This window comes from Pelodiscus sinensis, chromosome 14, assembly GCF_052426305.1.
Source record: "Pelodiscus sinensis isolate ZL-2025 chromosome 14, ASM5242630v1, whole genome shotgun sequence".
NCBI classification, from domain to species: Eukaryota; Metazoa; Chordata; order Testudines; family Trionychidae; genus Pelodiscus; species Pelodiscus sinensis.
This window is the reverse complement of record NC_143065.1, coordinates 28917939-28931156: the sequence shown is the minus strand read 5'-3', so window position 1 is coordinate 28931156 and position 13218 is coordinate 28917939. Positions and strand designations below refer to the sequence as shown.

The following is a 13218-nucleotide window of genomic DNA, read 5'->3' as shown; positions in this document are numbered from 1 at the left end:
CCATAAGGTATTTGAGAAGTTGAGCTGTGTACAAAGATGCAACCTTTTGGGCCCAATCCAATGCTGAAGTTAATGGGAGAAGATTAACACTTTGCAAAATCAAGCACATTATTACTTAATGCTTGTTTGAAAATTGTTTGTTTGTTTTTTGCTGTCACACTCTTGTACTGCAAATTCTTTCCTTAGGTCTATATTTGTCTCAATAGATCCAAAAGGATTTTACCTCCGTTCACATGTCAGGAGTGGAATTAAAAAACATGGGGCAGCAAATATTGGGCAGCTATCCAGTTCACTTCCACTTGGCTGGAGATGTGGATGAGAAAGGAGGATACGAATCCCCTACTTACCTTGATAATCTGGCCATACACCACTGTTTCTCTAGGTGTATCGCTATACATGGCACACATGGCCTTCTGGTAAGAGATATTTTACTGACCTCGGACTACTTCCTTTATTTTGCTGAATGATAAATATCTTATAATATGTCCTGTCATGCTTTAACATAATACAATTAAGTATTTTAAAGAATTACTTTTTTCTAGTGAATCTATTGGCCTGATAACTTTAAGTAGTTAAACTTAAAATTTACATTAGTGGTCCTATTAGCAGGTTTAAAACAAAGAAAAGCAAACTTTTCTTCAAGCAGTGCACAATCAACCTGTGGAACACCTTGCCAGAGGATGTTGGGAAGACCAGGACTTATGGTTTTAAAAAAAGAACTAGATACATTCATTGAGGTTAGGTCCATCAGTGGCTATTAGCCAGAATGTGTAGGAATGGTGTCCCTAACCTCTGTTTGTCAGAAGCTGGAAATGGATGACAGGAGAAGGATCATGTGCTGATTACTTGTTCTGTTCACTCCCTCTGGGGCATCTGGCATTGGCCACTGTTGGGAAGACAGGCTACTGGGCTAGATGGACCTTAAGTCTGACCCAGTCTGGCTATTCTTATGTTCTATTTGTTGAGGAAATTTTCAAATTCTGTACATTCTATAATTATGTACGATGAGCTGGTGGAAAACTTTGTCGTGATTGCTCAGAACAATCTGTGATAATGTGGAACTTTCACTTAATTAACTGTCATCTTCTTCAAGAACATGTTGAAGTTACTGACATTGGTGTTTGCAAGAGAGATACTAAGATATAGTTGAAGCGTGGAGCAATGGTAGACTAGTAAAATCAAGGGAAAGACATGAGAGCAAGAAGGGCCTAAACGCCCATCACAAAGCCAAGAGAACATGAGAATTTGGCTTTGGGTGAAACTCTGGCACAGGTCGTTGTGGAAAGAGGTGCATTGGAAAACCGGTGACTGACAAGGAAAGTGCCAAGATTTGTTCAGGAAACTTCTCTACAGCATCTCCATATTCTCTTTACCCCTATATAAAATGGCATGGTGTGCTGAAGTGTGGCCTCACTGGCAGGGAAGTACTTGTGGGGCATGTTACCTATGTTTAGTCATAATCCTCTCCCACCCTGATTTATCCATGACTCTTGTGCACTCTTTATGAAATATTTATTCTTGCCCCGGTACATAAAGCTGCTGCCAGCTGGTACATAGGTATATATTAATGGTAGTGCTTTTTCAGTATATGCCCAAGGAAAGGGGGGGGGGCTTCATGGGGGGAAAAAAAGCCAGAATCTGGTGCTGTGCTCATAAGCCCCTTCTGAAGATGACTGCGTTGTCTAGATTGCCTCCAAAAAAGGGTTGATTGTTAGTTCTCCTATCTTTGTGTTTTGTGTTGGCAGATCTTCAAAAAGATGATGTAATAAGTCGTGTCTTCCCTTTTCTTCCCCACAGAATAATCAATCTATATTCAGCCTTTTGAATCTGGTGAAAAATTAGAGAATAAATGAAAGTTGACCTAAATGGAAAAACTTGTGCTCTTGAATCAAAAGTGTAGTTAGTAGGGAGCTGTCTGACTATGAGGTTTCACGTGTCAACTAAATTAGAAACCCAAATGCAAAATCAGGCACTGCAGGGGATAGCATATGGCCTTGCAAAGGCTTTGAGGCCACAAATCAATGAGCAGATAAATATAATAGCTGAATCTGAAAGAAATAATTTTGTTCTAGTTTAATAATTAAAATAAATCTGTAGCTATTCCTCTTAGATCAGTCTGCGATTTCAGAAGGGAACATACATCTCAGTGCGTGAGCAATTGAGTAATACTTATGCATGTTAATTGGGTGTTACATTGTGACCAAAAAACTTTGATGCAGGATTTCTTCCCCAGTTTTATGCTGCCATGAATGAACTAACTGGATCATTTAGCAAAGTACAAGATGGGATGCAGTACCGCTTTGTGTGTGTGTGTGTGAACAAGATGACAGATGCTTCAGATATCCCCTCATTGCATGTGCCATGACTGCTCCATGTCACAAGTCAGCAGCCTCTGCACAGTTTTGGTGACTTAGCCTGCTTTGCAGCTGTGATATGACACGTGCATATCAGTGAAGAAGGCTGCAACCCATGCCACTGAACACTGTAATCATTACTGTATAAAGTTGCAGTGCATGAAGGTCACTTATATTGTATTGCTGAGCTATATATAATTCACTGTTTAGAAGCATCCTAATTATCTGATGTTAGAAACACTATTGGAGCACAAGATTGCTGAGTGGACTGTTTTCATCCCTAAGCATACAAAAGTGTGCTAGCACTGATATCTCTGTGTGATAGGGAATACTTCTTTTCCAAACTCTGTCTTATATCTGTAATCCATGCCAAGATAATCAGTCCTGCCATCATAAATTTGGCCTATTTATTTGGACCCTAATTTTTTTTTTTCAGTACAAATGTTTTTTGCTGTTCCCATTTAGGGGGTGGTCAGTATACTTTCAGGCCATATTCTATACTTACCGTGCCAGAGATTGATCTTCTGGCATTCAATTTAGAGGGTCTAGTAAGGACCCACTAAATCAAATTGTGAGGGTGCCCCTGGTGAATGCTGGTACTCCTCAATTTATCAGAAGTAAGGGAATCTGATAAGAGCAATGCTTCTGTTGACCTCCTCTGTGAAGACGGCACAAGGCTCAGCTTAAGATACACCGACTCTAGCTAAGTTATTTACATAACTGGAATTGCATACCTTAAGCTGACTTTCTAGGTCTAGTATAGACCTGGCCTCAATTATGAAAGTTTATTAGGAAGCTTGTGTGTGTTGGCTCTTTTGTTTTTGAAGCCAGAACAATCACCTAGATTAAAAGTAAAATGTTGCTTCAGACACAGGGCCAGCTTTTGGCTCCTCATTTTCCATGTATTTAAAGTCCAGGTTTGCAACCCTCCACTAGACCCATAAAAATCAAAGCATGTAACTGAAATTTTGTCTCTACCATGAGAGATTTACTGTTAAAGATGACTTTCTTTCAAAGAAGAGTATTTGGTCTTTGTATTTATTTTTTAGCCCACTGCCGACTAAAAACATTCTCAGCACTGTTCCTGCCTATAACATTAAATTACGTATCTAGATAAAGCATTACCATTCTTAGGAGGCTGGCAAAGACATGCGGCCCTGTTAGCTCAGAAATGGGCTTAGCTATCTCTGTCAGCAAGGGTGAACTGACTAGCACACTCCTCTGTGCCACTGCTGATAGATTTGTCAGGCTTGTTGCAGCTGATCCACAGTCTGAGCATGTGTTTCTGAATTCTTAGTGGGAATATTTTCAGTAGGATTCCAAAACCTGCTCTCAGTAGGTTGGGCTATGTGCGGTGTATGTGTTTTGCTTGTATGTTAAATGTTCTTGAGGGTGTGTGTGTGTGTGTGTGTGTGTGTGTGTGTGTGTGTGTGTGTGTGTGTGTACACAAATACACAAAAGCTGTTCATTCCAAATTAGAGCTGTTGATTCCAAATTGGAGTGTTTGGTTATTAGAGGAGAGCGAGTGGAATTAATTCCAGTGGTAATTGGCCATACAAAGTATCTAACAACATACAATTCTCATGCTCCTTTCCAGAGTCAGACAAGTATCCTTACAGTATATGAATCTGAAAAGAAGTATGTTATCACTATATCTGGTTTAACTAGCCCTCTGAAGATAGATGAAATCAAGTAGCTTCTTATTTAATCTACATAGCCATTACTCATTGATGTCAGTGGGAATTTTGCATATATTGGGTGTCCCTGCTAGAAGTCACCCTGGTATACATCCGTTCTGCACTAGAGTCAATGACACTTGTAGGAACTGATGTGATATAAGTCCAAGTTGTGTGCCTCCCCTGCCCCAAAAACTGTGCAAATGGAAGTTAGCTGTGGGGACAACTTTTTCCCACTTCAAGTTGTTTTGCAATAAGTCCAAGATATACGTTCCAAAAAACTTGGACTTATCTTGGACTTCTAGCGAAGACCGCTTGTATAAGTGGTGAGTAAATGTGCTGACACATCATTTAAAGTAGAGAGGCAGTTTTAATCTTTTTACTGAAACCTATCAAATTAGATATGGCAAAAAACCCTCAGTAATTTAACTGGTCCTTTTAAAAAATATATATATTTTCAGTCAGGAAGACAAATTTTAGAAATCCTCCCTGAAAGCCTTGCATCAAAGCAGGCTTACGTTAAGTCCATGGTCAAAGCATGTTTTAATGAAATATTTTTGTGCACATGTCCAGTTAATCTTCAGACTGCTGGGAGAATGGACTGTAACCATGGCAGATCATTAAGAGAACTAATAATCAGAAAATGTTGGCAAAACAGCTTATTAAATTTAATAGTTCAAATTATTCTGCATAAAACACTTACTCTAGATATCTTAGAGACATTCCCAAGTTGAGAGATTCAGTATCTATGAATAACGCACAATAAATACAGTATTGTATCAACATGAGTATATCAAATAGAATCCAGAACCATTTCAGATCTGTTAATGGGAGCTTTGCTGTTGACTGCAGTGTGAGGAAGATCAAGCCCTGACTTTACAAAGGGCTAGATTAGTTCATCCTTCTTAGTATACCTGTCTGTGGATTTAGTTCTAGGATTACTTAATGATGCAAGCACTATTCAGTGTGTGTGAAGGTGGCAAAATTGGGCCTAAAGGGATTTGAAGTTTATCAACATGCAAAACATTTGTTTGTAGCTGTTAACGTGTAACTCTTGTTTTGTATATTTGGTTCAGGTGAAAGATACTATTGGCTATGATACTTTGGGACACTGTTTTTTTCTAGAAGATGGGCTGGAGCAACGCAATACGTTTTATCACAATTTGGGTCTCCTTACCAAGCCTGGAACAATCTTGCCTTCTGATCGCAATGAAGCCATGTGCCTCGCAATGCGTAGCAATGTCTATGGGAATTATGTACCCATACCAAGCACTGACTGCATGTAAGTCTTCAAGCCTTTTCACATTTATACAGCGCTTTGCATCTGGCCTTGACAGTACTGAATTATAATACTGAGGTGAAACTAAGGTGTTGAGAGGCTGTGGGTTTTTTTTCCCTTTGACGTTTGCAACATGCTACTATGGGGGTCAGAGGACCAATTTTAGCATCTACTGTAATTTTCTATTTTTTTTTTTAATTAAATAATAGCTACTAGGCAAAGTGTCAGGAGCATAGAGGCTCATGGAGATCTCTGCTAATAGATGCTTGAATCTGTCAGTCAGTACATATTAAATTCCATTCCTGTCACTGATTCTAGTGACAAACACCCGCTATAATATTTTGCTAGTCTCTGAAGCCCTTTAATTGGAATAATAAAGGCTCCATGAAATCTGTCTGATTATACCAGGGCTGAAATGAGCCCCATTTAACAAACATAAATCCCATTCACTTCAAAGGGAGTTTTGTGCTTTCCCTTGGCCATCACTGACGAATTTGGACCTTAGTATCTAGAGCAGTGGTTCTCTACCTATTTACGATTGTGGGCCACACAGGTGACCCACAATACTACTTCTATGATTACATCACATGAATTGCATGTGTGTGCTGATTGAGAATCACTTGGTCCTGAGTAAATTGGTCATTAGTACACGAATACATTAGGGGATCAAATAAAAAGATTAGCATAAATTATAATAAGCCATGTACTTATTGCATGTTTCCCAGAGAGGGGAAAAATCTCATTATTGGTGAGTGGCATACACATCCAAACTGAAAAAATGGTCCATTGTAATATGGGTACTGTTGAGATCCTATTGACTCAACTGAACTTGCTTATGAGAGGATAACCCAGTATCTTCTAGGATAGAATTTAAAGGCCACGTCCTGCTAAATTTTTCCTCTCAAGTAATCCCATTGACTTCATTGGGATTACTCTATATAAATATGCTAAGGCTGCTTTTTTGGCTAGCACAGGTATATAGCAAGTAGTTAGGCAATTCCTGCAAACCATCAGATCCAATAGGAAACTCTCTCCTTTTTTGAACAGTTCCCATGAACATGGATACCCTGCAAATGTGCTGCCCAAGAAATTTGTTAGAATTTTCTGATTTAAAAATTATCAATGTAGCTGCTATGAGTAAATAGGAAAAATTAACATGACTCTTGTGGTGTATATTGTTCATCAAAGTTATTTTTCTCAAAAAGGGAAGTCTGTCTTTGTAAACTATTATATGTATGAAAATTTAATTAGCTTTTGACTGTGCCACCATAAATCTTGCTTGATAGAGTCCTTAATTTGAACAAAAGTAACTAATATCTCTCTTATCCCATTAATAATCTATCTTCACCTTGCACAGGATGCTTCTTCTGGTATCCTTCTGAATGGATGATAAAGTTGTAGGGAGTTTAGACTTTTCTCCCTCACGCCAAGCTCTCAAGAAGAACAGAAGTTCAATTTCTTTAGGCATTTTCCATATTTTTTTTTAATTATGTCCCTAGCAAATTCTTGAAAAAAATGACCTCAAATTTCCTTAAATTTACTTTTAATCGAGCACAGATTTTGTGTGAATAATCTCATATATAACTTAACATTTTCATTATAGAGCTTCATGTATGAGCATCTCTGACATCATTGATGGTTTTTATCTTCCACAAAGGGTATTATTTAAAGGCTATATGGAGTTTTAAAATCAATGGGAGTGTTTGTGCTAAAATCCAATGAATGCTATAAAGGCTTAGCCCTTCCTATGTTACTCCCTAGGATCATTTTGGTTGGTGTTTCTTTTTTAAATTTTCAGGGCTGTCAGCACATTCTGGATTGCTAACCCAAACAACAATATGATAGAGAATGCAGCAGCTGGTGCTCAGGTAATATCATTAAACAGCAAGGGACATATATCACCTTCAGTCCATATGCACATACTACTTACTGATATCATTGGTGTGAAAAGCATTATATTTTTAGTGTATAATTGTAGTATCTGGATGCCTATTGCTGCATAAGACAATTGGGATATTTGTCTGACCTGCCACAACGTCACTGCTAGTAAACTGGAAAGTTCTATTTGTGTCCAGACATCACCCATATACACAGAACTCACATGTGATATCAAAGTTTCCTCTTACGTAAAGCAGAAACAGCTGTGTGGCTTTTTCTTCTGTTGGCAAATGTTGACTCTTTAATGGTGACCACTGTTTAATTAAAAAAAAATTAAATATAAAGCTGGAGCTCAACTGTACACCCCAAATAGCTGTATGATTAATGGCATGTTCTAGAACAGTGTTTCTAAAAGTGTTCAGCGGGAACACTTAGAGAAATACTTTAACTGGCCGCCGTATGTTTACTTACCGGCACCACAGCCACAGAGTTTCGCGGCTCCCATTGACTCCGTTTCACTCTTTACAGCCAAGCAGAGCAGCGGGAAGCAGTGGCTCAGCCCATGCTGTTTCTCGCTGCTCCCCTTGGCTGCAAAGGATGAAATGGATCCAATGGGAGCTGTGAGGCTCCGTGGCCTCGGCACTGGTTAGTAAACATACCGGGACGGCCAGTTAAAGTATTTCTCTAAGTGTTCCCGCTGAACACTTTTAGAAACACTGTTCTAGAATCCAAATTTTTGACCATTCACCACCACCACTTCCCCAATGTATGTGCACAGAAAAACCACAGGTATGTGCCTGAGGTGAGTGTGTAAGTGGAGTAGGCTTTTGTAGACAAATGTTTGGCTTTGTATGCACAAAGTGGTGCACACTCATTTTGCAGGCTCAGAGTAGTAAGTTTCTTTGAAAACTTAATCCTAGGTATTTATATTTACTTAGTGCTGCTAGCAAAGCTAAATGCTGAGAATTTATTGTACTGTACCATATTCTCAACCTTTTTATTATGTTTTAGGATGTTGGGATATGGTATATCTTTCACCGGGTTCCAACTGGACAGTCTGAGGGACAATACCCAGAGGGACAGGCGGAGTTCACTCCATTGGGGATATTTTACAACAACAGAGTTCATTCTAATTTCAAGGCACGTAGAAGATTTTTGTACTTTGACATAATTGTAATAAGAAGATTTAGCACTTACTATAGGTAGCTGTTGGATCGCATAGGCTAGAAACACTTTCATAAAGCTGTCCTAACCCTGAACAAGCAATGTAGGAGGATGATATTATTCCTATTGCACAGATGGGGAGGGGGGGCAGGGAGGAGGAAGACTGTGGGCTGTATGCTGCTCTGGGCCACACAGAGGTCTGCATGCAGCAGTAAATGTAATGTAGACACAGGGTATACTGTAGTGTAAAGGGAAGAAGGTTGTATGCTACTGTCTACTGCAGTGGTAGGTGTGCAGGGTCCTAGCCAGACCCCTGCCAAATAGCTGGACTAGGGCCAAATCCTGGTCCACAATTTTTTCCAAAATAATTGTAGTAAATTTAATCTTCCCTGGCAGGTAATTCCATTAAAATATTTGCCCCAAATGCATAAAGACGGAACCAACAAATGAGAATCACTTTTCCCATTATTGCTCGGGATTCCAGATGAAGAGACAAATATTATTACTGTATCAAACTGGGGATGTTCTTGTTTTATTCGACTATCCTTTAGTAGATAAAGAAAACTTCATAGATGGAGCAAGGTAGAGTTGTATGTGCAGGATTATTGCTGCAATACTACTATATTGCAATCTTTAACTTTGCTTCACTGGATCACATTCTACTTAGACTTGCAATTTCTTTACAATCAAAGAGGAATTAAGGCTTTTAATTTAAGGAATTGACAGGAGCACTGTTCCCTCTCTGCAACATTATTCTTTCAAATAGACTCCTGGGGCTAGCAGGAATGCTTTATTTCCTGGCGTGGAGGGGGTTTAAATTCTTTGCTCTGGCTCAGAAGCCAACTTGAATGACTGTGTAAAGGGCATAGAGCTGTAGCAGTCTGCCCTGACTTTGACGTATTACACCAATGCCACAATGTGATGACATCCAAATGGCACTTAAGCCGATACTTGAGGGTGGAAAACACAGGCATGCAGAGGGCTTACAGTGTCTTAAACATGGGGAACCACCATGTTCGTGTTTTATGTATAAGGTCTTTGATCTTCTTTATCTTGTGCTGTGTGGTCATCTTGTTAAAATAATTGAACTCGTATGAATTTTTCAGGCTGGTTTGTTTATTGGAAAAGGAGTAAAGACAACAAAAGCCAGTGCTGAAAATCCTCGAGAGTACCTTACAGTAGATAATGCCAGGTGAGTCAATCCTGTATGGATAATAATATTTGGGTTCATTTATTGCTTCTGATGTCTTCAGGTACCTGTAGGGTACTCGGCAGATTACTGGACCTTGTTATGGATGGCAAAGGGGGACAGACTTGTTCTAGCTGGAGAGCAGCAGGGGCCTGGCTGCCAGGAAATCTGGGGGTTTCCTGGGAAAGAGCAGTGCTGGGGAAAGGCAGGCAGGGCTGGGGAGCTCTGGCCTGGCCTCACTCGCAGGCTGCAGGGCCCTGAAGCAAGGCCTGAGAGTGCTAGGGCTGCAGGGGGACAGCCAGGAGGGGGAAAAAGCAGCAGGTCCTCCCCCTTGCCATTTCAGACTGTAGTTTGCCCCTGAAGTAAGGAGTTAGATGAAGACTGGCAGTGGGTCACTGAGGCAAGACAGGTATAGGGGAATGGGGGGTGGGGAGGAGGGACGGGAAAGGACCCCCACACTACATTTGAACTACAAATATTTTTTTGAAAGAGGATATGCAAATTCCGTGGGAAAGAGGATCTTTCGAAATTGAAAGTAATCTGGACGCATTTTTTTTTTCCAGGAAAAAACCTCCTTTTTTGAAAAACTGCATAAACCTCCTTTTTTTTTTTTTTTTTTTTTTTTAAGGAATAGCTTTTTTTTTTCAAAAAAAAAAGACCCTGTGTCCAGTCTACTTTCATTTTCGAAAGATCTTCTTTCGAAAATGCGATCGGAAGAAGATACGCAAATTCCCACAGAATTTGCATCGCCTCTTTTGAAAAATCTTTGTAGTTTAGACATAGCCGCAGAGTGCAGAGATTGATAAACACTCCCTTTTCCCCTGGAAGGGGGCCAAGAGACACTGAAGCAGGTAGTGCTGGAGGGCAGCATCCTGAAGGGGACACTGTGGTCCAGGAGTGACAGGTCTGGAATAGAGAGCATGGAATGAGGACACAGAAAGGCACCACCCAGAGGGAGACATCCTTCAGGCTAACAAGCTCATTTCCAGGGCTACTGACAAGAGGCGCCCATGGCCTTCTAAAAGCAGCTGAGCAACAGTGCCTTTGAAAAGTTACCTTGTGCTCCTAAGTCACTGAGATCCTTTTGAAAAATACATTGTGAGAAATCCTGGCTCTACTGAAATCAAGAGGTGCTTTTTCTATAGACTTCATTGGGTCCAGACCACTCTTACTGTTGGCTTTTTTATATATATAAAAAATGAAACCCAGTACTGAAATGAAGCTAATGTTTTGAATGTGATTGAAAATACATATTTTCAGCTGAACATAGCAATAAAATTACTTTTTCTGAATGCATCAGTTCAGTGTTTGGAACCAGAGAGCTGTGACTGACCATGACCTTTTGTGTTTAAGGTTATTTCCCATTGCCCTGGTTTAATAACTAAATTGGTTGCTTCAGGTTCCGCCCACATCAGGATGCTGACCCTGTAAAACCACGAGTTCCTGCCTTAATTGATGGCCTCATCGCTTTTAAAAATAATGACCATGGAGCCTGGGCCAGAGGTGGTGACATTATTTTCCGCAACTGTGGGTAAGTTATGGTAATTACAGTTTATATCCTTCTATGCATTACTGACCATAAGAGGGTCTGTAGCACAAATTAACATCAGATATTCCTGTTGATTTACACATTTGTGGGTTTTCTTTTCTTTTTAGGTTTTCAGACAATGGAATTGGACTCACTTTAGCCAGGTAATTTCAATTTCTGTCAATAGACTGTGTTTTCAGGGTTCTCTGTGCAATTTATAACACTAAAGAATGGAAGGTGAAAGATAATATGGCATTTCAACTTCTTTGCTTTGTCGTGTCTGGAGAATATATGTTAATGTCTGATTAGAAACTATAACCTAAAAGGAAATAAATATTTTGTTACATGCACCAGAGATTTTGTATTCGTTCTGGTCACAGCAAGACCAAAAATGTCCATGCAGTCGGTATATTTCCATTCAAAAGTGGCAGGAAAAAGCACTCTATGTGGTTTTAAAGTGTTTCTTTTGACTACATTCCTACCATCTATGGGTAATGGAAAGGTTTGTTCTGCTGTAAACCAGAAACCTCTCACAAATTAAGCAAGAGCCTGATCCAAAGCCCACTGCAGACAATGGGAATCTTTCCATTGACTTCAATGAGCTATGGATCAGACCTTAGCTGTGTGGCTTTTTTTTTCCCCAAAGGATTTGTAACTTCCTAATACTGAACTAGAGTTTGCTCCTGCTTAGTAAAATTCTTAGAATGGAGGATGCTAGAGTTTAAAAAACAAAAAAACCCAGACCTAATTGTAATTACCTGAAACACTGAATTAGTGCTTACTACTAATTTGAGTTCCAAAGATTATTTTTTAATTCCTGCAGATGCATCTGTTTAGAATAAAAATGACCGTTTCAGAAGTGCAATTAAAAAGCTCTGTAGAATTATTGATTCATTCTGAACTGTACTACACAGCCACCTTCCATTTTTCTTTGTTTAAATCTAGTGATGGAACTTTCCCAACAGATGAGGGTTCTAGCATGGAAGTTACACATTCCATCTTTATTGGAGAAAGCAACAACATTGGCTCCCAGGGAGGACAAAACAGCTACTGGGGAAGAGGGGCAAATGGAGAATATAGAACACTACCCAGAAACAAGTAGGTTATTTATCTAGCATTTACCCTTGATATTAGCATAAGAAAAATGTGATAGAATAAAAGCCTTTGGAATGAATGTGGCTACTAAAGGGCAATGTAAATGGATGTTTAAATTATACAGCCCATAACCAATGAATATCCAAATAAAACCCATTCTCCAGACAAATGCGTTGAGAGCTTTGACAACTGGATGTCTTTGATGTAATTTTCTGCTCAATCTATTCAATGGAGAGTGAAAGTTTGAAAGAAACCAAGAACTTTTCTTTAGGGCTACAATTGCAGCCAATATCAGGGCTGACTGGCTCTCTTGTCACATTATAACCTAACTGTAAATGTTGTTCTGGGCCCAGACTTGCCAGTGTGGCATCAGTAGGAAAGCTAGATCACTTTTCCATTTCAAATGAAGAGGCGGGGAGGCAAGGCTGCCTGTTCACCTTGGGGGTGCATATTGGATCTCCTTTGAGCATGTCTACATTGTAATGAAACACCTGTAGCTGGCCTGCATCAGCTTGGGCTATGGGGCTGTAAAAGCATGGTGTAGCTGTCCAGGCTCCTGATGAAGCCTGAGCTATGGGCTCCCATGAGGAGAGGAAAGAGTCCTACAGCTCCAGTCCAAGCTCAGGTTTCTGTAGTGCAATTTTATAGCCCTGCAACCCTAGCCAGAGTCAGATGACCTGGGCCAGACACAGGCACTTACTTGAAGTATAGACATACCCTTAATGACTTAGCACCTGCTTCTGCATTCCTGCTGCAGGCAGGGGGCATGTCTACACAGCAGCGTTATTTCGGATTAACATTAGTTATTTCAAAATAACATAATGCACGTCTACACAGCAAGCCCATTATTTTGAAATAATGGGCTTCTTACTCTGACTTATGTAAACCTCATTGTATGAGGAGAGAGGGAAGTCGAGGGAAGAGATCTCTGTTTTGAAATAAGTGCTGTGTAGACATGCCCAAAGTCCAAATAAGCTATTTCAACTTAAGCTACACAATTAGCATAGCTCAAGTTGCATATCTTATTTCGAGTTTAGCTCTGCTGTATAGACATG

At 39.8% G+C, this 13218-nt stretch overlaps 2 protein-coding genes across 2 annotated transcripts in view; both read left to right on the top strand.

The window, feature by feature from the left end:
* Positions 1-13218, top strand: part of CEMIP (cell migration inducing hyaluronidase 1) — a 153481-nt gene that overhangs the window by 6310 nt on the left and 133953 nt on the right. The gene's annotated exons all lie outside the window — the stretch shown is intronic.
* Positions 1-13218, top strand: part of LOC102463456 (cell surface hyaluronidase CEMIP2-like) — an 81586-nt gene that overhangs the window by 21318 nt on the left and 47050 nt on the right. The window contains exons 8-15 of the mRNA XM_089782061.1: positions 207-416; positions 5107-5312; positions 7108-7177; positions 8199-8327; positions 9458-9543; positions 10940-11071; positions 11197-11232; positions 12014-12166. Of these exons, the coding sequence (XP_089638187.1) occupies positions 207-416; positions 5107-5312; positions 7108-7177; positions 8199-8327; positions 9458-9543; positions 10940-11071; positions 11197-11232; positions 12014-12166 (1022 nt within the window). The remainder of the gene's footprint in view (positions 1-206; positions 417-5106; positions 5313-7107; positions 7178-8198; positions 8328-9457; positions 9544-10939; positions 11072-11196; positions 11233-12013; positions 12167-13218) is intronic.